This window comes from Panthera leo, chromosome C1 (genome assembly GCF_018350215.1).
Source record: "Panthera leo isolate Ple1 chromosome C1, P.leo_Ple1_pat1.1, whole genome shotgun sequence".
NCBI classification, from domain to species: domain Eukaryota; kingdom Metazoa; phylum Chordata; class Mammalia; order Carnivora; family Felidae; genus Panthera; species Panthera leo.
In genome coordinates this window covers 41,387,169-41,409,644 of record NC_056686.1, presented here as the reverse complement: position 1 = coordinate 41,409,644, position 22,476 = coordinate 41,387,169, and the positions used below count along the sequence as shown (strand labels likewise).

The 22,476-nt window shown below is 38.9% G+C and overlaps 1 protein-coding gene and 1 long non-coding RNA gene across 3 annotated transcripts in view; one reads left to right on the top strand and one right to left on the bottom strand.

Annotated features, from left to right (window-relative positions):
• Positions 1 to 8,546, bottom strand: part of LOC122227092 — a 34,195-nt gene extending 25,649 nt beyond the window's left edge. The window contains exon 1 of the long non-coding RNA XR_006205892.1: positions 7,701 to 8,546. This is a non-coding gene — a long non-coding RNA (uncharacterized LOC122227092). The remainder of the gene's footprint in view (positions 1 to 7,700) is intronic.
• A 106-nt stretch (positions 8,547 to 8,652) lies between these two features.
• Positions 8,653 to 22,476, top strand: part of NRDC (nardilysin convertase) — a 101,537-nt gene continuing 87,713 nt past the window's right edge. For both annotated transcript variants that reach the window (XM_042951285.1, XM_042951284.1), the window contains exon 1: positions 8,653 to 9,152. In XM_042951285.1, the coding sequence (XP_042807219.1) occupies positions 8,809 to 9,152 (344 nt within the window). In that variant the 5' untranslated portion in view covers positions 8,653 to 8,808. The remainder of the gene's footprint in view (positions 9,153 to 22,476) is intronic.

The following is a 22,476-nucleotide window of genomic DNA, read 5'->3' as shown; positions in this document are numbered from 1 at the left end:
ATTTGTTATTTTGCATATTACATTTAAAAACTGAACTGGGGGTTGGCCAGGGAATATCAGGGGATATCAATAATCAAATTAATGAATTAGAAGTCTGTTTATTCTAGGTATTTGACAGGCAGCATGTAAGGGACAAATAAATAAAATCTTTGGAATTTTGGTAATACTTCTTTCCTGTTGTGTGATTTTGTGCAGGTTATTTAAACTCTCGAATCTCAGTTTCTTGATCTGTGAACTGGTGAATAGCAGACTTAGGTTGTTGTGAGGACTGAATGAATTAATGTAAATAAAATGCTTTGCCCAAAGTATTGTTACTCAGGAAATGAACACTACCAACGGGGCTTGGCTTCAAGATGTGTAAAATTTAGGGACGTCTGGGTGATTCAGTCCGTTAAGCGTCTGACTCTTGATTTCGGTCCAGGTCATGATCTCATGGTTGTGGAACCCAGCCCCACAGTGGGCTCCATGCTCTGCTTGGGATTTTCTCTCTCCCTGTTTCTCTGCTCTAACACCATTCACTTGCACACACATGTACACTCTCTCTCTCAAAATAAACTTTTTAAAAAAGATGTGTGAAATTTAAACAAAAAAAGCAAATATCTTATGTACTGATTCCCATGGAAGCAGGACCCATCACTACCTATCCCCTCATTTCCAGCAATGACTTTAAATGACATTTCAAAAAGAAAGTGGGGGGATTTATTTATTTAGAAAGTGATGGCTTTTAATTTTCTACCCCTTCTTTCCTCCTAACAACATTTAAAATCTTTGCTGCTTCTGTAACTATCTGTGACTCTCTCTCTGTGACCAATGAAGAAGGTGTTCCTTTCTAATTTAAGGCTAATCCTTCTCTTCTGCCTCCCTAGGGACCTTGTAACTTCAATGGTCCCCTCTTTTTCCTGTATCATGTATTCATTAGTTCAACAAATACTTATTGAATACCCACTATGTGCCTGACACTATTTTTGATGCTGGGGATATGGTACAGAACAAGACAAAGTAATAACTCTCCAATGGACCTTATAAAATAGAATTTATAGGCAAATAACATGATTTCAGATAATGAGGACTATTTTAGGTAGAATGGTGAGAGAAGGCCTCTTTTAAGAGGTCACATTTGAGCTGACATATGACTGGCAAAAAGGAGCCAATGATACAAAATCTAAAGGAAGAACAGTCCAGGCATGGAGCAGATGTAATGGCCCTAAGGCAAGAACTACTCTAGTGTGTTGAAAGAAATTAAGAAAACCAGTGTGAATGGAGCAAAGGGCAGAATAGTAGATGAGATTGTAAACATAGAGGAAGGATAGAAATCATAAGTAGGCCTTATAGGCTATGGCAAGCAGCTAGACTTTATTCAAAGTGCAAAGAGAAGCCACTGGTGGGTTTTACAAAGGGAAATAATATGATCTGATTTCTGATTTATATATTTTAAATATCATTTTGTGCCTTCACATTCCCCCTTCCAGGTAGTCTCAAAATCTCTATCTTTAGATCAGAGATGAGAGTACTTAGCTGGATTTGTGATTTAATAACCTTTCATTTGACATAAAGCCTTCTTTTTAGAGTTTGAATTCCGAATTCTTCCTAGAACTGTGTTAATAGTATAGGAAAACATTGTTTTTAAAGATTTTATTATTTTTTAAGTAATCTCTACACCCATTGTGGGGCTTAAACTTACAACCCTGAGATCGAGAATCACATGCTGTACTGACTGAGCCTGGCAGGTGCCCCCAAAAATGATTTTTATGGTCACATAAATTCCTTCATATATTGTACATACATTTGGTCTCCTAAGAGAAGACTATATAAGAACAAGCCTACTTCTTGACCTAGATACAAAGCTGCCAAATATGGAGAACAACCAGTGGGCAGTACCCTTAATAACTAGAGCTCCAAAGGTGTAATTGCTTAGAGTGTGGGCCCAGGACAAAATTTTAAAGTAAATAATATTTCTCTTGCTACCTACCTCCTCTTCCTGTGCCTTTCTCCCCACCCTAAGCAAACTCTTCACCCACCCCAGGTTCATGGTGATCTCAAATTTCTCAGTGTTTCAAAAACAGGGAAATAAGACAGATCCATATGCAAAATGGTGGTAGTTTTTCATTCCTTTCAAGGTTATTATTGGCATTTAAAAGGAGTTCTAAAGAGAATAATGAGTCACTAATGGGGGGAATTTTAGACATAAGGCAAAATAGATATTTTTGGGCTTGAGACTTTAATGGACTACCAGCAACACTACCAATCTATTCAACCTAGAATTAATATTTCATATTTCTGATCTATCATGACTCTCAAATATAAATACAGGAATGGGGTTAATAAAATTATTTACCTTTGAATTTTTAGGAGTAGGGCTCAGATTTATCCCTCAGGGATGTAGACAGCCATTGCATTGACTAAAATAACTTTGAGAGGCAAGAACCAAATATACAAATGAGATGCTTTTAATTTTCATGATTTCTGATCTCTCATCAGAAAAATAGGGAGAGAAGGGTCATCAAACCTAATGGGAGGGAAATCCTTGAGGTAAAAACGGGAAGAAGTATAGGCTGGCTGAAGACAGAGGAAAACATCTAAATACTCTGAGAAGGCCTGTGTAAATGAGGCTAAAAATTATGATCTGTACACTTCAACTTTCTTTTTCTTCCTTTCTCCTTTCCTTTCTTCCTTGTTTCCTTCCTTCCTTCCTTTTTGAAAAACTGTTTACTTATTTATTTTGACAGAGAGAGAGAGAGAGCCCGTGCACATGCGAGCAGGACAGGGGCAGAGAAGGACAGGGGCACCATCAGCACAGAGCCCGACCCAGGCTTGATCTCATAAGCTGCGAGATCATGATCTGAGCCAAAATCAAGAGTCAGACGCTTAACCGACTGATCCACCCAGGCATCCCTCTTTCCTTTTTTCTTTTTAAATATTTTATTTTTAAGTAATCTCTATACCCAACATGGGGCTTGAACCCACAGCCCTGAGATAAAGAGTTGGCATGCCCCACTGACTGAGCAATTTGGGTGCCCCTGTGCACTTCACCTTTCTTTCTTTCTTTTTTTGTACAGGAAAAATAATGTAATTATTTTTACTCATATTCTTTAATAAATCTTCAACTTTCTTGAGGATCTCAAGCTTTTAAAAAAGATTTCTAATGTCTCAATTTCCTATAAAATGATAATAGCTTAACTTACCAGTTTTCTCTAAGGAATATTTTACAATAATTATGAATATTCAAATCTTCAATTCAAATGAAGAATGGCAAATTTCTAAACTACAGTTGACCCTCAAACAACATGGTTTGAATTATATGGGTTCACTTATGCAGAGTTTTTGGATAACTACAGTATACTGTAAATAGATTTTCTATATTGTAAATGTATTTTCTCTGATTTTCTTAACTTTTTTCTTGGGCTTACTTTATTGTAAGAATATAATTTGTAATACATGTATCATACAAAATATGTGTTAATTGACTGTTTTTGTTATTGGTAAGCCTCCTAGTCAGTAACAGTAGGCCATCAGTAGTTAAGTTTTGGGGGGGTCAAAAGTTATATACAAATTTTTGATTGTACAGGGAGGGAGGGTTTGGTGTCCCTAACCTCTGCGTGTTCAAGGGTTAGCTGTATTTTATTATTATTACTATTTTTAAGTTTATTTATTTTAAGAGAGAAAGAAAGAGAGAGTAGGAGAGGGGCAGAGAGAGAGGGTGAGAGAATCCCAAGCAGGCTTAGTGCGGTCAGTACAGAGCCCCACACGGGGCTCGATCTCGCAAACTATGAGATTATGACCTGAGCCAAAACCAAGAGTCTGATGCTTAACAGCTTAACTGACAGAGCCACCCAGGTGCCCCAGGTTAGCTGTATTTTAAATGGGAAAACCAATCTTCTGGTTTGGAGGTCCTGGCTGTGTCATAGGTTGCTTATGAACTTTACCTCTCTGGGTAGGTATTTCTCTTTATATCTGAAGAGGCCAGATTAAAGTATTTCTATGATACTCTACTAGTTCTCATCTTTTATACATCTAATCTGACACTTTGCAATTTGCTATAGGGTCAGAATGGTATTGAGCCAAGCATCAAAGAGGTATTTTTCCGGAAATATTACATTCTTCTGGTCTTCCTTCTTACCAGGTAGTTCCTTCTGTCACTTTTGGGAATTCTTCATCTGCTAAAAGCTCCTCAAAGCTTGGTCCTTTGGCCCTTTTCTCTTTTCATTTTGCAATCTCAGTGTGGGTGATCTCATTCAATAGAATTTGGTTACCACCTATATAAGCTGATAAACTTCAAATTGGCATCTCCAGTTAAAGCCTCTTTTCTGAGCTCTAGACCTAATCTTTCTTTATTTTGCATGACACACAAATGACTCAAACATAATATATCCAAAACTGAGCTTATGCTTTTCACCTTCAAAACCTGTTCCTCTTTAAGAATTTGTTCACTGAGGTATGGCACTATTACCTACCTTGGGCTCTCTAAACAATAGAAACAGAAAGGAGACCACAGGGAGTTTTAGGCAAGGCTTTACTCTGGCTTATGCTTGGACAGAAGGGAGACAGCACAAAGGAAAGAATCCTCACTCAGGTTGACTCCATGAGGAGAGGTCAGGGAGAGTTATTTTAGAGAGACTTAGATGGGAAAAAGGTGATGTCTAAGCGTGTAGATGCTAGGATTTATTAGCACCTGTACATTTAAAGGTCATGGTTCTTCATGTGTCCCATGTCTAATTGATGTGTTAAATCTCCATCACCAGCACAATTTTTAGTATTATACTGAGAGAAAACATCAGTGAAAGTTCAGCACTGGGGTCCATCTTGGCACAGACTGGTTTGGTCCGGTCTTCATCAGTCTCTGTAGTAAGCATCCTCTTTTTGTAAGCATACTCCCTCTGCTTTCCTGCAAGATATGCTACTCAAGAGATATAGAGTTTTAGCACCCCCCCCCTCCCCGCCTTATGGAGGAAGCCAAAGAACACTAGATTTTGCAGTCAAGATAGAGGGGACCCAAGTCCAGGCCCTGGTCTATTTCATACTCATCCAGAAAGTAAGACACCCGGGAGTTATACTTGACACTTCTTCCACATCAAGAAGTTCCCAAACCAGTCAATTCCACCTCCTAAATATATGACATATATGTATACATCTCACCATCTCCACCATCACTCCTCAAATTCAAATTATCATTTTCTAGTGCCTATATTATTTTAATACCCTCCTAAGTGATTCCTCTCTTCTTACTTTTAGTCTTGTCCTCACCTCCACAATCCAAACTATTTTTCACACATCAACCAGAGTGATCTACCTGGAAAACACTTGTGATCTTGTCTTCCTGTTTCATTTGTTCAACCATTATTTAGTAGGTATTTATACATACATATTTAAGTAATCTCTACATCCAATGTGGGGCTCAGACTCATGAACTCAAGATCAAGAGTCATATATTCTACCAAATGAGCCAGCCAGGTGCCCCTAGTGAGTATCTTTAATGCGGCAGACATTATTCTAGAAGCTAGGAATCCAGTGATACACAAAATAGATAATGCAGGGGCGCCTGGGTGGCTCAGTCGGTTGGGCGTCTGACTTCGGCTCAGGTCATGATCTCGCGGTCTGTGAGTTCGAGCCCCATGTCGGGCTCTGTGCTGATGGCTCAGAGCCTGGAGTCTGTTTCAGATTCTGTGTCTCCCTCTCTCTCTAACCCTCCCCCGTTCATGCTCTGTCTCTCTCTGTCTCAAAAATAAAATAAAAATGTTAAAAAAAATAAAAAAAATAGATAATGCAATTATTTCTTTTTATTCTTATAAAGGTTCTGTATTATTTTGGCCACTGACTCACTTCCCCTTTGCTCTTTGATTATGACACGTTGGTCATATTGACTTGCTTTCTCAGAGCTTTTAAACAAGTCTATTCCTATAAATTTCTACACTAATTCCTATACATTTTTCAAATTTAAGTTTAAATGTCTATTGTTTAGAGAAACTCTCTATTCTAGGTCTCTCTGCATTTTTCCTTTTAGAGCTATTCACAATGATAAATTTAAAAATTTGTGTGCTTATTTATTAGGTACTTACCCAAAGGATGCAAAAATACAGATTTAATGGGGTACATGCATCCCAACATTTATAGCAGCATTATCAACAATAGCCAAGCGATGGCGAGAGCCCAAATGCCCATTGACTGACGAATGGATAAAAAAGACGTGGTTTATATATACAATGAAATATTACTCAACTATCAAAAAAAAAGAAATCTTGCCATTTGCAATGACGTGGATGGAGCTAGAATGTATTATGCTAAGGGAAATAAGTCAATCAGAGAAAGACAAATATCTTATGATTTTACTCGTATGTGGAATTTAAGAAACGAAACAGTTGAACATATGGGAAGACGGTGGGGGTGGGGGGAATAGAAGAAAAGGAAACAAACCACAAGAGGTTCTTAATGATAAGAATGAATTGAGGATTGGTGGAGGGAGGTGAGTGGGAGATGGGCTAGCTGGATGATGGGTATTAAGAAGGATACTTGTGATGAGCGCTGGGTATTGTAAGTGATGAATCACTGAATCTACTTCTGAAACCAATATTGCACTGTATACTAACTGACCAGAATATAAATTAAAAAAAAAAAAAGAAAAAATTTGTGTGCCTGTTTAATGTCTCTCCCACTAGTTCTCTTGTAATTCCCAGTATCTTTATTCTCAGTACCTGGCACATATTAGGAGCTCAGTTTGTTGGTTGAATGAATAAATGTATGCCTTGATATTTATTTATATAAACAAACACACACCATATCTCTTACCGTATCTCTACAGTCGGGTCAACTATAAGATTTAGAGGGCTCTTTCTAAAGGGAAAAAAACTAACGGGTCACACTTTATTATTATTTTTTAAGATTTTATTTTTTAATCTCTACACCCAACATGGGACTTGAACTCACACCCCCAAGATCAATGCTCCACTGACTGAACCAGCTGGGCACCCCCAGGTCACACTTTAGATATGGCCTCTCTTTGTTCCCAGCTATAAAATTCTAATTACTGGCTGAATCTGAAGATTCCTTATTTATGATGTTATTGCTTTGGTAAGTAAAAACAAACAAAACACCTTCAAAATAGACATGTCACTTCAGGTATTTATTCAACAACAAACATTACTGACTGCTTCACAATGTACTGACTGGGAAGCTAACCTGGGGGCTGGATATACAAGAAAAAACATTTCCTTGAAGGAGGGAAGTCCAGAGGAGTTCTTAGCTTAAAAACTGATAGATGATCATCCTGAAAAGATGTATGAAAATAAACTGGAATATTTGAACAATATTTTTTCAATTTTATCTCATCTGCTGCCCTAGTTCAGGTTTTCATCATCTCCTGCCTGAATCATTGCACTTACTCTTCCCAACTCCTTATTCTCCTACCCTGCATTATTTGTCAGAGCATTCATTGTTTTAAAAATGTATCACTGATTTTATTCTGTTCCCCCACCCCCCATTATCATTAGCATGCAAACCCCAGGGGCATCTGGCTGCCTTAGTTGGGAGAGCATGCCACTCCTGATTTCAGAGTATTGAGTTGGAGCCCCACCTTACAGATGTAGAGTTTACTTAAAAAAAAAAAAAAAAAAAAAAAAAAGCCAGCCTGATAAAGACAAGGATTTTTGTTTGTTCCTGATTGCATTCCCTGTGTCTGGAACTCAGGCGGCCTAGAAACATTTAAATACCTTTAACAGCCATGAAATGAATCCCTCCCTCTGCTTGGTCTTTCTCCATTCATTTATACAGATTTATTCCCTTTACGTGTGAGGATCTTTCGACTCACGGTGTCAGTATATTGTACTTCATTAACATGGCAGTTGCTTTTTATTTTCCAAGTATGTCTGTTTCAGTCACAGTTTAGATGATGGCCCACCAAAGACCATTACAAGCAGAAAAAACTTTGGAAAAAGGTACTTCAGAGTAGTAGCCAGGGAAGCTGTGGCTACTTAAAGTTAGCTGAACATAATGCTGTGGACTCTAGGCTGTGGGGTAGCTAATGTTCTCGCATGGAAGAATGAGCACACTGGTCTTTCAAGCACTTTCTTAGGCTCTGAGGGCATATAGCACCAAGGTTTGCCTGGCGATAAGGTGAAAAACTTTAACGGCTATCTCTGGCATTCAGCTTTGCTTAGCTCTCTCGCGGCTCCCATCCGGCGGCGAAAAATACTTCCGGCGTTCCGCTTTTTATATGCTGAGTCACAGCCTATGGCTACGCGCCGGCTGTGAAGGGCAGAATACACAAAATATGATCGGAGAAAAAAAACTGGGAATTCATTTTCTCCACTCGCTTCTCGGTTTTCTCATTAGGGGAATATTTTTCTCAAGGCCGCGGAACATTATTCAGCCTTCCCCTCAAACCTACACCACAGAAACGTCATAAACGCGGCGCAAGCACTTTCTTCCCGTCGTCCTCCGCGCCACTCTCTCCGCCTCTACTTCCTCGCCCCGCCCACCCTAGGTTTCTAGGTGCTCCAAAAATCCGGCCCGGTCGCTTTGGTACTTTTTATTCCCTGTTCCCATTGGTTGTTTGCATGCGCGTGACCTCTCTTCTTCCCTACTGATTGGCTAGAATCAGTAACGACATCGGCGACCGCGAGGGCGGGGGCTTGAGGGAAGCTGGTGTGAGGCAGACCGGATTGGGGGAGGGGTTCAGGCCTGTCCTCCCCAGCGGCTGCGGCAGCACCAGCGCCGGCCGCCGCCGCCTCTGGAACGCGGAGGAGGAGCGGCTGGAGGAGTAGGAGGAGGAGGTGGGCCCAGGCGAGCGGGATGCCCATCGCTCTAGCTTGGTGGTGAATGCTGAGGAGAGTCACGGTTGCTGCAGTCTGTGCCACCGGGAGGAAGTTGTGGTTTGAGGCCGGGCGGGAGTCCGCGGCGCTGTGGAGAATTCGAGCGCGGGGTCGGTGCGAAGACTCGGCTGCTGCCAGACCCTTTCCTACTCTGACCATGCCTGGAAGGAACAAGGCGAAGTCTACCTGCAGCTGTCCTGACCTGCAGTCCAACGGACAGGATTTGGGAGAGAGCGGCCGTGTTGCCCGTCCAGGAGCTGATGAATCTGAGGAAGAGGGACGAAGGGGGTCTGTTAGTAATGCCGGAGACCCTGAGATCGTCAAGTCTCCCAGCGACCCCAAGCAGTACCGGTGAGGGAGGAGGCTTGGACCCGGGAGGAGAGCCGGGTGGGGGCTTCTCTGTTTCTGTCTCCCGAAAGAGCAACAGGGGCACATTTCCCATCACAGGTGCTTCCTTGGGTGGAGGGCAATTAGGGGCTTCCATGTGGTGTCAGCCGGACAAGTGGGAAATCTTGAGTTTCACGAGGAATCAGGATGTCAGAATGGGAAGGGCTCTTGGAGTAATTTTGACATTCGCTAAGAATGGTGGGTTCTCTGAGGAAGACATGCTGGATGGTGAGGGAGTCTTGTATTTGGTTATGAGGAAAGGTTGAAGGAGTTGGGAATTTTAATTTTGGAAAAGATATTTAAGGGGCATATTATCACTGGCCACAAATAAATAGGTGCCCTTGGTTGAAAGGGGTAAAACTAATGGGTGGAAGTTATAGAGGATAGTGTGGCTTCAGTAAAAGAACTTGGGCGTCATAGTTGGCCTACGATGAAGTGGTTTGTTTCTATGGGTTGTTCTTCATTACTAGAATGTTTGGGTGACCTCTTCCAAAGTGTATTAGAGAGGACGTAGGTCTGAGTTGTGTGAGTCATAGAAGTCTTCTGAGGTTTCTTTTAATTCTGAAATTGTCTGCTTTTTGTTTTATGCCGGAATCCTCTAAACATCTACCTGAATATTTCTTTCAGAGGTAGCTTATTTCATAGAATGTGTGATGTATTTTAAAGAGAGATCATATTGTCCAACAACTTCATTTTCCAGGTTGAGGAAATTGAGATCCAGAGAGTTGGCTTCTTACTTAGAATTACACTGTTAACTACAACTGATATAAAAACCCTGTCCATTTGACACCAAATCCAGTGCACCATTTACTGATTTTTATAGAGTTCTTGCTCCTATTGAGTTGAAAGGTGAAGGATTCTAGGTCCCAATTTGTTAGAAGCCTCTACAGTGTTAGAACAGAAAAGAACCTTGGAGGTAATCTTTTCCACTCCCCATCACTCCCATTGGACAGATGACTGAAACAGGTGATTTAGCTTCTAGTTTAAGACTGGCCACATTTCTCCTTTAGCTTCAAGTCTAGAGATTAACAGTACACAATTCTTTGTACTATTTTTTCCAGGCTGCAGGGTCAAGAGATCTTTATGGATGGGCTAAATCTTTTTCTCATCAAAGATGTGTTTGCATTAGTAATATGTGAATGAGCAAATTGAAACCTTGATTAAAGGTGCTTAGTTTTCTAGATTAAATGTTCAGTAATAGCTTCAGTTTTTTTAGCCTACGTAAAATTACATATTAACAGCTAATGTTTAAAGAATATACACCATGTGTCAAATACTGTTCTAACTGCTTTAGATATGTTATTTCATTTAATGACCTATTTTGGCAAATTTATTTGACAAATACTAAAGTCTTGTGTGCCACGCACTGCGCTATCTTAAATCTTTTCTAAAACTTGATTGGATATAACTTAATTTTATTCTCAGTGCTGGGCATACAAAAAAAATGAGTAAGACAGCCTTTGTGTTCAGGGAGCTTCCAATGTAGAAGAGGGACACACACATGTTAAAAAAAAAAAAAAGTTAGGGACACCGGGGTGGCTCAGTTGGTTACGCGGCCGATTTTGGCTTAGGTCATGATTTCGTGGTCCATGAGTTTGAGCCCCGCATCGGGCTCTGTGCTGACAGCTCAGAGCCTGGAGCCTGCTTCGGATTTTGTGTACTTCCCTCTCTCTGCCCCTCCCCCACTCGTGCTCTGTCTCGCCCTGTCTCTCAAAAATAAATAAATGTTAAAAAAAAAAAAGCTAAAATTAGGGTGCTAAAAATTTATAGAAGCCATAATGGAAGTATATGTTTTATATACTAAGGAATAATATAAGGAGTTGTAAACTGCATTTAGGGAGAAAATTAGGAAAGATTTAAAAGAAGAGGTAATACTTAAGAAGAATTCTTTGAATATATTGTATTTCTATTTTGATGTGGTCCTTTCTCAAATCATTTTTCTTCTTACTGTCTCGTTTTTCTTATTTTAAAGTGAATGGGGGTTGATTAGTACAGGTATTTTCCAGTGACTTTCTCCTTTCAAAAGAGCAAGTCCGCTTTTATCTCTAATATACTGAAAGTTTCAATTAGACTTCTAAAGAAAAGATTTTGTTACTTAAAAAAAAAAGTGGAAAACCTCAGTGCTAGATGATCTTTAAAGACTTATCCAACCTAAAGTGAAATTCTGTGAATTTTTGTAGCCAGAAACAGACATGAAGCATCTGCAGCCCAGAGAGCTGAATTATCCTTCTAGGACCCTCTCAGATGTCTTCTCTGTGAAGTTTTTATATGTAGCACCAATCCCTCCTTTAACTGTATTTCAGTAGGATTTTGTACATCGTCTGTTACAGTACATATCCATCTTATTATATGTCTTTGGAATGTGTGAATAAGCACCAGAGGCAGACCTGATTAAAGGATTATTAGGGTGAAATAATGCCTAGAAAGATTTGCTTACCAACCCGCACTTATTAAGTAATAGCCTGTGGAATTTTACTTATGTATATGTGTAATTTGTATTTAGCTTTTGTGAAATGTTAAACATACCTACAGGACATCTATTCTGTTTTTTGTTTTGTTTTTTTTTTTTTTAGGGATCTGTATAAGTGTTTAGTAAGTGTTGATTTCCTTATTTGGAAGAATTAAGGGACTTCAAATTGGGAACTACTGGTTTTTTTTAATGTTAATTTATTTTTGAGAGAGAGACAGAGTGCTAGCAGGGGAGGAGCTGACAGAGGGAGACACAGAATCAGAAGCGGGCTCCAGGCTTTGAACTGTCAGCACAGAGCCCTACTGGGGCTCGAACTAAAATGTTTCTTTTGGAAATAAGATTTAGCATTAAAAAAATTCTCTAGTCCATTAAAAAGAATTCTAATTCTTCTAGACTTTTGGTAGAGTTAGGGAGCAGATACTGAAGCACAAATGCATTAAATGTAAGAGGTGCTAGCATGTGTAAAGTATGGCATTTTTAGTCCTTTGTGTATCTAGTCTTCTGTCACTAGTTATGTGACCTTGGGCACATTAATCTAAGGCAGAGGACCTTTAAGGACACAGAAGAAAAGCAGCCCATAAACCACTGAAATTGAAAAGGAACAGTTAGGAAGGAGAAAAACTAGATGATAGTGGTTTTTTTTTTTTTTTTTTTTTAAATGAAGAGCAGTGGAAAATCTTTATGCAAAGAATGATCATTGTTAGATTATTCTGAGAAGTCAGGTACTATAAGAACTGAGAAAAATCTTTTTTTTTTTTTTTTTTGAGGTTTATTTTGAGAGAGAAAGCATGAGTGGGGAAGGGGCAGAGAGTGAGAATCCCAAGCAGGCTCTGCACTAACAGTCTGGTGGTTCGAACCCATGAACCAAATTGTGAGATCATGACCTGAGCCGAAGTCGGACACTAAATCGACTTGAGTCACCCAGTACCCCAGGAACTGAGAACAATCTTGTGGAGACCCAAGAAATTATTTGTTCCTGGTGACAGCTGTTTTAAAGGAATGATAGGGAGGCAGAAGCTAGACTTCATTGAGTCACAAGGTAAGACATTTTAGATAATGAGATAGACATTTTTAAAGAAGTTTGGTTTTAAAGGGGAGGGGATGAGAGAAAATTTTAGGATAAAGTATTATATGGGGTGAAGGGAGAATTTTTTTCAAGGCAGAAGAAACTTGAGAATGTTTATTGCCTGAGGGAAAAAAAGAATCAGAGAGGGAGAGGTTGAAGATACAGGAGATAATGGAACAAAATCCTTACATAGTAGTGAGGAGACGGGATCAAGAATATTAACGAAGCGATTGGTTTAGAGAAGAGGAACACAAAATCTCTTCACTGAAAATGGAGGAAGGTGTAATGAGTATGGATGCAGGCAGTTAGGTGCTGAAAGCATTCTTGCTTTATAGATTTTTTTGTTCTGTAAAGTAAGCGTTGAGGTTTACTTAAGTGATTCTTTTAAGAGTTGTAGTGGGAAACAGGAATCCTTTAGTGGTGAAGGTTGAAATAGCTAATGAGAATGGGTGAGGTGTATTTGGGAAATACTAAGAGAAGTTGTGGGTTCTTGAGCATGAAAATGACGTAAGTAAACCAGTGTTTTAAGATGAATCTGAAGATCAGATCCATAGGATGTGGCAAGACTGGTTTAGGAGGTAATTATAATTGTGTATTGAATGGTGTTTGAATGGTGTGCACTGATATAAGATACTAGCCTTTCTTTAATTGATGTATTCTATTTTTTACTTTTTTTTCCTCTCTCGTTGTTAACTCAATTTAGCTAGGCTAAAACCAGTGAATGTGGAGACTATGTCTTGTTCACTTAGTGTCCAGCACATAGTAGGTTCTCAGATAATATTTGTAGAATGTACAAATGCATGAGTGCTCATATGCTAGGTGTTTTCATGGAACTCATGGGGATATTCTGCCAGAAATTTTTTAGATTAAATTTGTATCCTGGCCATGGGTGCCTGGGTGGCTCAGTCAGTTAAGCCTCCGACCCTTGGTTTCTCCTCAGATCATGTTCTCACAGTTTGTGGGTTAAAGTCCTGTGCTGACATCTCAGAGCCTGGAGGCTGCTTTGGATTCTGTGTCTCCTTCCCTCTCTGTCTGCCCCTCCCCTGCTCATGTGCGTGCTCAGTTCTCTCTCTCTCTCTTTCTAAAGGTAAATAAACTTAAAAAAATTTTTTGTATCCTGGCCAATTTAAAAACATAATTAGTTGGTTTTCAGGGAAAATAGTATGAATGGGTAGGTTACAGAAGACAAAATATAAATTATACAAGTAGTAATAATACATGTGATATTGTGTATTTAATTCATGTAGAAGCTTGTGGTGTTTGGCACATAGCACACAGATGTTAGCTATAATGTTCCCAATTACTTTATTATTTTTTAATTTTTTAAAGTTTACTTATTTTGAGAGAGAGAGAGAGAGCACAAGCAGGGGAGGGAGCTCTGAGCAGAGCATGATGCGGTGCTTGATCCCATGACCGTGAGATCACAACCTGAGTCGAAATCAAGAATTGGCCACTTGACTGAGCCATTCAGGCACCCCAATATGTTCCCAATTAAATGATGTTTGCAGCATTGTTTGTAATAGCAAAAATTGGTGACAACTTTAATGACCATTAGTGACTAAAGATTAAGTTTTTTATATAATGAAAATCATATATAGCAATAAAAAAAGAAATGGAAACATGTCCTGATATATTGTTGAATGAAGAAAGCTAGTTGCAGACCAAAGTAGGTTGTATAATTCTTTTTTTTTTTTTTAATGTTTGTTTATTTTTGAGACAGAGGGAGACAGAGCATGAGTGGGGGAGGGGCAGAGAGAGAGCGAGACACAGAATCTGAAACAGGCTCCAGGCTCTGAGCTGTCAGCACAGAGCCTCACGGGGGCTCGAACCCACAGACGGTGAGATCATGACCTGAGCTGAAGTCAGATGCTTTACCGACTGAGCCACCCAAGCGCCCCTATAATTCTGTTTTTAAAAGGAAAAAATAACACCTCTCATTATATGTTTACCTAAAATATAGTTCTTTATGTTTAGATTTATATAGAAATGATTAGGAATGATATTCAGTAAGCTTATTTCTCTAGGGAAAGAAAGAAGGAATTTGATTTGGATTATTTACTTTTTAATAATGAAAGAAGATCAGTAAATAAAAGTATTAGGTATTCATTGTAGGAAATTTAAATAACAAAAAATTTAAAAATTCTTATAATCATTCCATCCAGCATTAACCACTTGCTGCATTTTTATAGTCTTTATTCCTTTGTGCTATGCATTTGTAATTTGTATGTATATTTTTAATTGACATTTAGTTGACATGTAAGTTTCAGGTGTATAACATAGTGAGTTGACAATTCTATGTATTGTGATATGCTCACCATAGTAAGTATAGTTACTGTCACCACACAAAGTTATTACGATATTATTGACTGTATTCACTATGCTGTACTTTTATTCCCCGTGACTTATTTTATAACTGGAAGTTTGTACTTTTTAATCCCCTTCACCTTTTACCTATCCCTCCACCATCTCCCCTCTGGTGATCACTAGTAGTTCTCTTCGAGTCTGTTTTCCTTTGTTGATTGTTTTGATTGTCAGATTCCATATATAAGTGAAATCATATGGTATTTAAATGTGTTTGTCTGTCTGATTTATTTCACCTGTAGGTCCATCCATCTTTTCATGAATGGCAAGATTTCATTCTTTCTCACGACTAATATTCCATCATGTATGTATACCACATCTTTATCCATTCAACTGTCAGTGGATACTTAGGTTGCTTCCATATCTTGGCTATTGTAAATAATGTTGCAGTAAATACAGGGTGCATATATCTTTTTGAATTAGTGTTTTCATTTTTCTTGGGTAAATACCCAGAAGTGGAATTATTGGATGCTGTGATACTTGTATTTTTAGTTTTTGAGGAACTGCTATACTGTTTTCTATAGTGGTTGCACCAATTTACAGTCTCACTAGTAATGCACAATGGTTCCCTTTTCTCCACATGCTTGCCTTGTTACTCCTTTAGCTATGCTGACTGGTGTGAGGTCATTTCTCATTGTGGTTTTGTGATTAGTAATGTTGAGCATCTTTTTATGTTTCTGTTGGCCATCTGTATGTTTTCTTTGGAAATATGTCTATTCAAGTCTTCTGCCCATTTTTAAAAAAAAAAATTCTTACTTATTTTGAGAGAGAGGGAGAGAGTGTGAGGGAGTGCATATGTGTGTGAGCATAGGAGGGGCAGAGAGAGAGAGAGGGAGAGAGAAAATCCCAAGCAGGCTTTGTGCTGTCAGTGCAGAACCTACATGGGATTTGATCTCATGAACTGGGAGATCATGACCTAAGCTGAAATCAAGAGTCAGTCGCTTAACCGACTGAAGTCCCATGGTGCGCATTTTTTGCCCATTTTAAGTCAGATTATTTGTTTTTTTTGTGTTGAGTCATAGGAGTTCTTCATATATTTTGTATATTAACCCCTTATTGCATATGTTATTTGCAGTTCTTCCAGTGAGGAGGTTGCCTTTTTGTTTCGTTGATGGTTTCATTCTCTGTGCAAAAGCTTTTTAGTTTGATATGGTCCCAGTTTATTTTTGCTTTTGTTTTCCCTTATCTGGGCAAACATATCCAGAAAAATATTGCTAAGGTTGATGTCTAAGCGATTACTACCTATGTTTTCTTTTAGGAGTTTTATGGTTTCAGGACTTAAATTTAGGTTTTTTAATCCATTTTGAGTTTACTTTTGTGTATGGTGTAAGAAGGTGGTTCAGGCCCATTCATTTTCATGTAGCTGTCCAGTTTTCCTACCACCATTTATTGAAGAGAATTTCTTTTCCTCATTGTAGATTTTTACCTTCTTTGTCGTAGATTAATTGATCATGTAAGCATGTATTGGTTTATTTCTGGGCTCTCAGTTCTTTTCCATTGGTCTATGTGTGTATGTTGTGCCAGTACTATACTGTTTTGCTATACATTTAAAAAAATGGTAGGGGCGCCTGGGTGGCTCAGTCGGTTGAGCGAGCAACTTCGGCTCAGGTCATGATCTCACAGCTCGTGAGTTCGAGCCCCGCATCAGGCTCTGGGCAGACAGCTCAGAGCCTGGAGCCTGCTTCAAATTCTGTGCCTCCCTCCCTCTCTGCCCCAACCCACTCACATTTTGTCTCTGTCTCTCTCATTAAAAAATTTTTAAAAAAATGGTATATATTTAACAATGTCGTGAACATTTTCTTACTGTTTTTCGGTATACATACTTTGTCTACCAACAAAGTCGGTCCATTGTGTAGATATACCATATTTAATCATTACCATTTTATGAGATATTGTCAAATTTTCTTTACCTAAGAAGCCTCTTTATTCCCTACAGAGTCCTTTGCGAATGAACCCAGTCCTAATGAGTTTGGTAGATATGTAGGGTAACCTCTGGTGACCTTGTCTGTTTCAAAGATGATCTGTAATTGGGAGAACTGGCAGACAAGGCGATTGGTTTATTCTGGGACTTCCACTCTGACATAGGTCTCATAGTCATATTGTTTTCCAGAATGAAGTCAGTCCAACTCACAGGAAACTGAGTATAGTCTATTTCTAGTATTTTGGGGGAGGGGAGCATTGGAAGGCTCAATTATATGGTTGGACCAGAATTTAACTGTTTTCGCGAGGGTTGGAAGTAGATTGTAATTTGAAAAGTTATTTCATATATATATCACTACCATCAACAGTAATCTTCCTTCTAATAATAATAGCTGGTATTTGTTAAGTGCCTACTATATACTAGGTCCTATTCTAAGGAGTTTACGTAGATTATCTCACTTAAATTTTTTTTTTTTTAGCGTTTTTTTATTTTTAAGACAGAGACCGAACATGAATGGGGGAGGGTCAGAGAAAGAGGGAGACACAGAATCTGAAACAGGCTCCAGGCTCTGAGCTGTCAGCCCAGAGCCCGACGCGGGGCTCGAACTCACGGATGGCAAGATCATGACCTGAGCTGAAGTCGGACACTTAACCGATTGGGCCACCCAGGCGCCCTGATCTCACTTAATTTTTACCGTAATCCTATTAGGTAATGCTTTTATTACATGATAGCCTAAAATGCTGTTCTGTGAAAACACATTCTGAACAGGTATTGAGCACTGATTAGTGTAAATGGATTGTGTTCTCATTTGGTTGCATCTAAGCATATTTCTTACCATGGGAGATAAGCTCCAAGCCTGTTCATTTTGGTTTCTTTCTAGTTTCATCTTCTGTTGTGCTGTTTTGTACTCTTTCTTGGCACATGCTATACTCTTAGGTCATATTTGCCTTGTGAGTTGAAGTATTGCCTCCTTTGTGAATCTTATGTATGTGTGTAATCTCTGCACCCACTGTGGGGCTCAAACTGATGACCCCAAGATCAAGAATCGTATGTTTGACTGACTGAGCCAGCCAGGCGCCCTTGTGAATCCTTTCTCACTCTTTTAGGTCAGTCTTCCCCTCCCACATGTAAGTTATTTACACTCCTGTGTGCCCCTGTAGCAATTTTTTTCAAGCTGTTTTAAATTTTTTAAGTTAAATTTATCTTTACCCCTTATTTTGAAATTTTTGTAGGGAGGGACTTTGTCTCTTTGAGTCTTTGCATGCCTTTTCTTCTGTTACTAATGAATCACATGTCTGTACCTCTTAAGACCCATCTCTTCATTTGTGCACTAGCCCCATCTGCTCTTTGTTGATGCTGTCCATCAATTCCAGCAGTCGTTCCCCTTCCATTCTGCATTACCAGTTTCTCTCTTTTACTGGATCATTTCCACGAGTATACAGATATGTTGTAATCATTCCTGTCTTCAGGGGAAAGACATTTTTTTTTTCCACATCCTCTGTGAGCTATACCTTCCATCTACTCAAGTTTCTTGGTTTTCTTTGTAGCAAAGCTTGTTAAAAGAATTGTCTACACTTGAAATTTGCAGTTCATCTATTCTCATTATTTCTTTTTTTTGACATAATGTCCATTTTAATTTATATATTTTTTCATTTAATGTGTGATTTATAGCTTTCATTGCCATTAATATGTTCCATACTATCATTTAAAAAATTGAAAAATATTTTTAATGTTTATTATTTTTGAGAGAGAGAGAGAAAGCACGAGTGCATGTGGGGAAGGAGCAGAGAAAGCGGGGGTGAGGTAGCGGGGGTGGACACAGAATCCGAAGCAGGCTCCAGGCTCTGAGCTGTCAGCACAGAGCCCCATGTGGCGCTCAAACTCATGAACTGTGAGATCATGACCTGAGCCGAAGTTGGATGCTTAACCAACTGAGCCACCCAGGCACCCCCCAAAATTATTTATTTATTTATTTATTTATTTATTTATTTATTTATTTATTTATTTTAATGTTTATTTTTGAGAGAGAAGGAGACAGAGCATGAGCAGGGGAGGAGCAGAGAGAGAGAGGGAAACACAGAGTCAGAAGCAGGCTCCAGGCTCTGAGCTCTCGGCACAGAGCCCGATGTGGGGCCCAAACTCATGAACTGCAAGATCATGACCTGAGCCAAAGTTGGATGCTCAACCAACTGAGCCATCCAGGCGCCCCTATTTGAAAATTTTTTTGAAATGTTTTTATTTATTTTTGAGAGAGACAGAGTGGGAATGGGGGAGGGGCAGAGAGAGTGAGGGAGACACAGAATCTGAAGTAGGCTCCAGGCTCTGAGCCGTCAGCACAGAGCCTGACGCAGGGTTGGAACTCACAAACTGCTAGATCATGACCTGAGCCAAAGTCGGACACTTAACCGACTGAGCTACCCACGTACTCCCCCCAATTTTTTTTTTTAATTGAGGTATAGTTGACACTCCCATAATTTCTTGAACTCAAGAGTGGTCTTTTGCCACTATTGCTATATCAAAACAGCTGTTTTCAAGATCACCAATATCCTTTACAGTTGAGCCGTTCTCAAGTTCTTATCTTTCTTGGCCTTTCAGTATCATATGACATGGTTAATCATTCTTTCCTTCTTGAAATGCTTTTTTCAGATGGCTCCCAGGTCAGTCAGCACTGTTCTAGTTCTCTTTCTGCCTCACTTGAAGGTTCCTTCTTATCTCCTTGACCTCTAAATTTTGGAGTACCGAGGGCTCAGTTCTCAGACCTCTTCTTTTCCCTGGCTACCTTTGCTCCCTGCGTTATCTCATCCAATTTCATTGGCTTTAAATAGAACCCTGTATAAAATAACAATTTTACTCAGGTTCCCAATCCCTATACCCTTTCTCATGGTTATGTTTCTTCATAGCACTTATTGCCACTTGATATACTATATATTTACTGGTTTGTGAGAGCAAGGAGTCTGTTTTGTTCACTGCTGAATCCCCAGTGCCTACAGTAGTACCTGTCTCAGCCTTGCTTCCATCTCTGACTCTTTCATCCTTTTCTCCTCTGCTCTGATTGTTATATAAAGATAAGTTTTTCAGTCTTTTATCATTTTATTTCTTGCTTTTGTTTCAGATAAAAAATTAAAAAAAAAAAAAAAACCATACTGCAGTGCCTGGGTGGCTCAGTCGGTTAAGTGTCCGACTTTAGGTCAGTCATTATCTCAGTTTGTGAGTTCTAGCCCCGCGTTGGGCTCTGTGCTGACAGCTTAGAGCCTGGAGCCTACTTCAGAATCTGTGTCTCCCTCTCTCTCTGCCCCTGCCCCGCTCATGCTCTCTCAAAAATAAACATTAAAAAAAAAATTAAAAATAAAAGAAATAAAACCATACCAATACAGTTGAAGCTCTTTATAACTGCTTCTCTCATTTCATTCCCTACCCTCTTTTCCCAGTATTAACCATTATCTGAATTTGATAAAATTCATTCCTATATATATTGTTATACTTTTTATCAAATGTACATTTATCTGTAAACAGTATATATTCTTGTTTTTGCATGTTTTAAGACATACAAATAGAAATTGTCATATTAGATGTCTCAGAACCTGCCTTTTTTTTTCCTTTGGTTTAGCATTGCTTTTGAGATTTATCAGTGCTAATAAAGTGTAATACTCTAGTTATTAATGGTAAATGCTCTTTAGTAATATTTTGTATGAATATATCATAATTTGTCTGTTTTCCTATTATTGGTCATTTAGATTATTCCCAGGTTTCTGTTATTTTTTTTATGATTATGCCACAATTTATCTTTTCTCTGATTGTTGGACATTTAATTTGTTTCTAGTGTTCAGTGAACATTTTTTCTTTTTCTCTTTTGAGAGAGGGCACAAGTGAGCAAGGACAGAGAGAGAGAGAGTCTTGTGAGGGGCAGAGAGAGAGAGAGAGAGAGAGAGAGAGGGAATCCCATGAGAGGCAGAGAAAGAGAAGCAGCGTTCACCCGAAGCAGGGCTTGAGCTCACTGGATGTGGAATTCAAACTCTCCAACCGGGAGATAATGACCTGAGCCAAAGTCAGATGGCTTAACTGACTAATGACTAAGCCCCCTAGGTGCCTGTTCAGTGAGCATTTTTATACATGACTCCTTGGGCACACATTTGAGAGTATATATACCTATAAGGGAAAAAGGGTTTTTTTTTTTTTTTTTTTTTTTTTTTAATTTTTGAGAGGGGATGTGAGTCTGGGAGGGGCCGGGGGGCGGGGGGCACAGATAATCTGAAGTGGTCTCCACACTGACAGCAGTGAGCCGGATATAGGGCTCCAATCCATGAATCGGGAGATCATGGCCTGAGCCGAAGTTGGAAGCTCGACCAAGTGAGCCACCCGGGTGCTCCTCTCTTTTTTTTTTTCTTCCCTGAAACAACTTGTTTTTTACTAGATGTTTCCAAAATACTCTTCTAACTGGTTGTACTGTTTTATTTTACATTTATGCCAATAGAGCATTAGTGTTCCTGCTTTTATAGCGTTTCCTACCAACTCTTGATATTGTTAGATTTAAAAATCATTGAGGGGCTCCTGGGTGGGTCAGTCAGTTAAGTGTCTTCAGCTCAGGTCACGATCTCCTGCACATGAGCCCTGTGTCAGCGTGGAGCCTGCTTGGGATTATCCCTCTCCCTCTGCCTCTCTCTCTCTTTTTCTCAGAAATAATAAGAAATCAGACTTTAAAAAAATTACTGAGAATTGATCTTTAGGAAATATTTTCTCTTTCAAAAAGTCCTTTTGTTGGCATTTTACCTTATTACTAATAAGATCAGGCATTATTTCATGTTTCCTGGCCATTTGGATTTCTCCTTTTATGAACTGCCCATTTTGTTGGAGAGGAGTGTTCTTTCTCTTCTTCTTTAAAATTGATAATTTACATATTTTGAATCCTTTGTTGGTTATATGAGTTGCAAATATATTCTCTAAGTCTGTATAGCTTATCTTTATCCTTTGTTTATAAAGTCTGAAAAGTTAGTCATAGTACTTTATCTTTATTTTTATTGTTTGTGTTTTTTTTCATCTTATTTTCTTCTAGAAGTTTTACAGTTTTGCTTTTTATAGGATATGGATCTAATTTTATCACTTTTTAAAAAATAGGGACAACCAGTTGTCCAAGTACACCTTTTGAAGTCTATATCCCAGAAGTCACCAAATGTTTTCTTTAAAGGGTAAATAGTAAACATTTTAGGCTCTGCCAGTTAAGAGGCAAAATTAAAGATATTAGGTGGGTACTTTTATAACAAGGAAGAAAGCATTTCTGCAATTTTTAAAAATTTCTGCAAATTAAAAATTTTTTTTTTTTTAATATTTATTTTTGAGTGAGAGAGAGAGAGCGCAAGCAGTGGAGGGGCAGAGAGAGAGGGAGACACAGAATCGGAGCTGAACTCCATTCTCTGAGCTGTCAGCACAGAGCCTGATGTGGGGTTTAAACCCACGAACCGTGAGATCATGACCT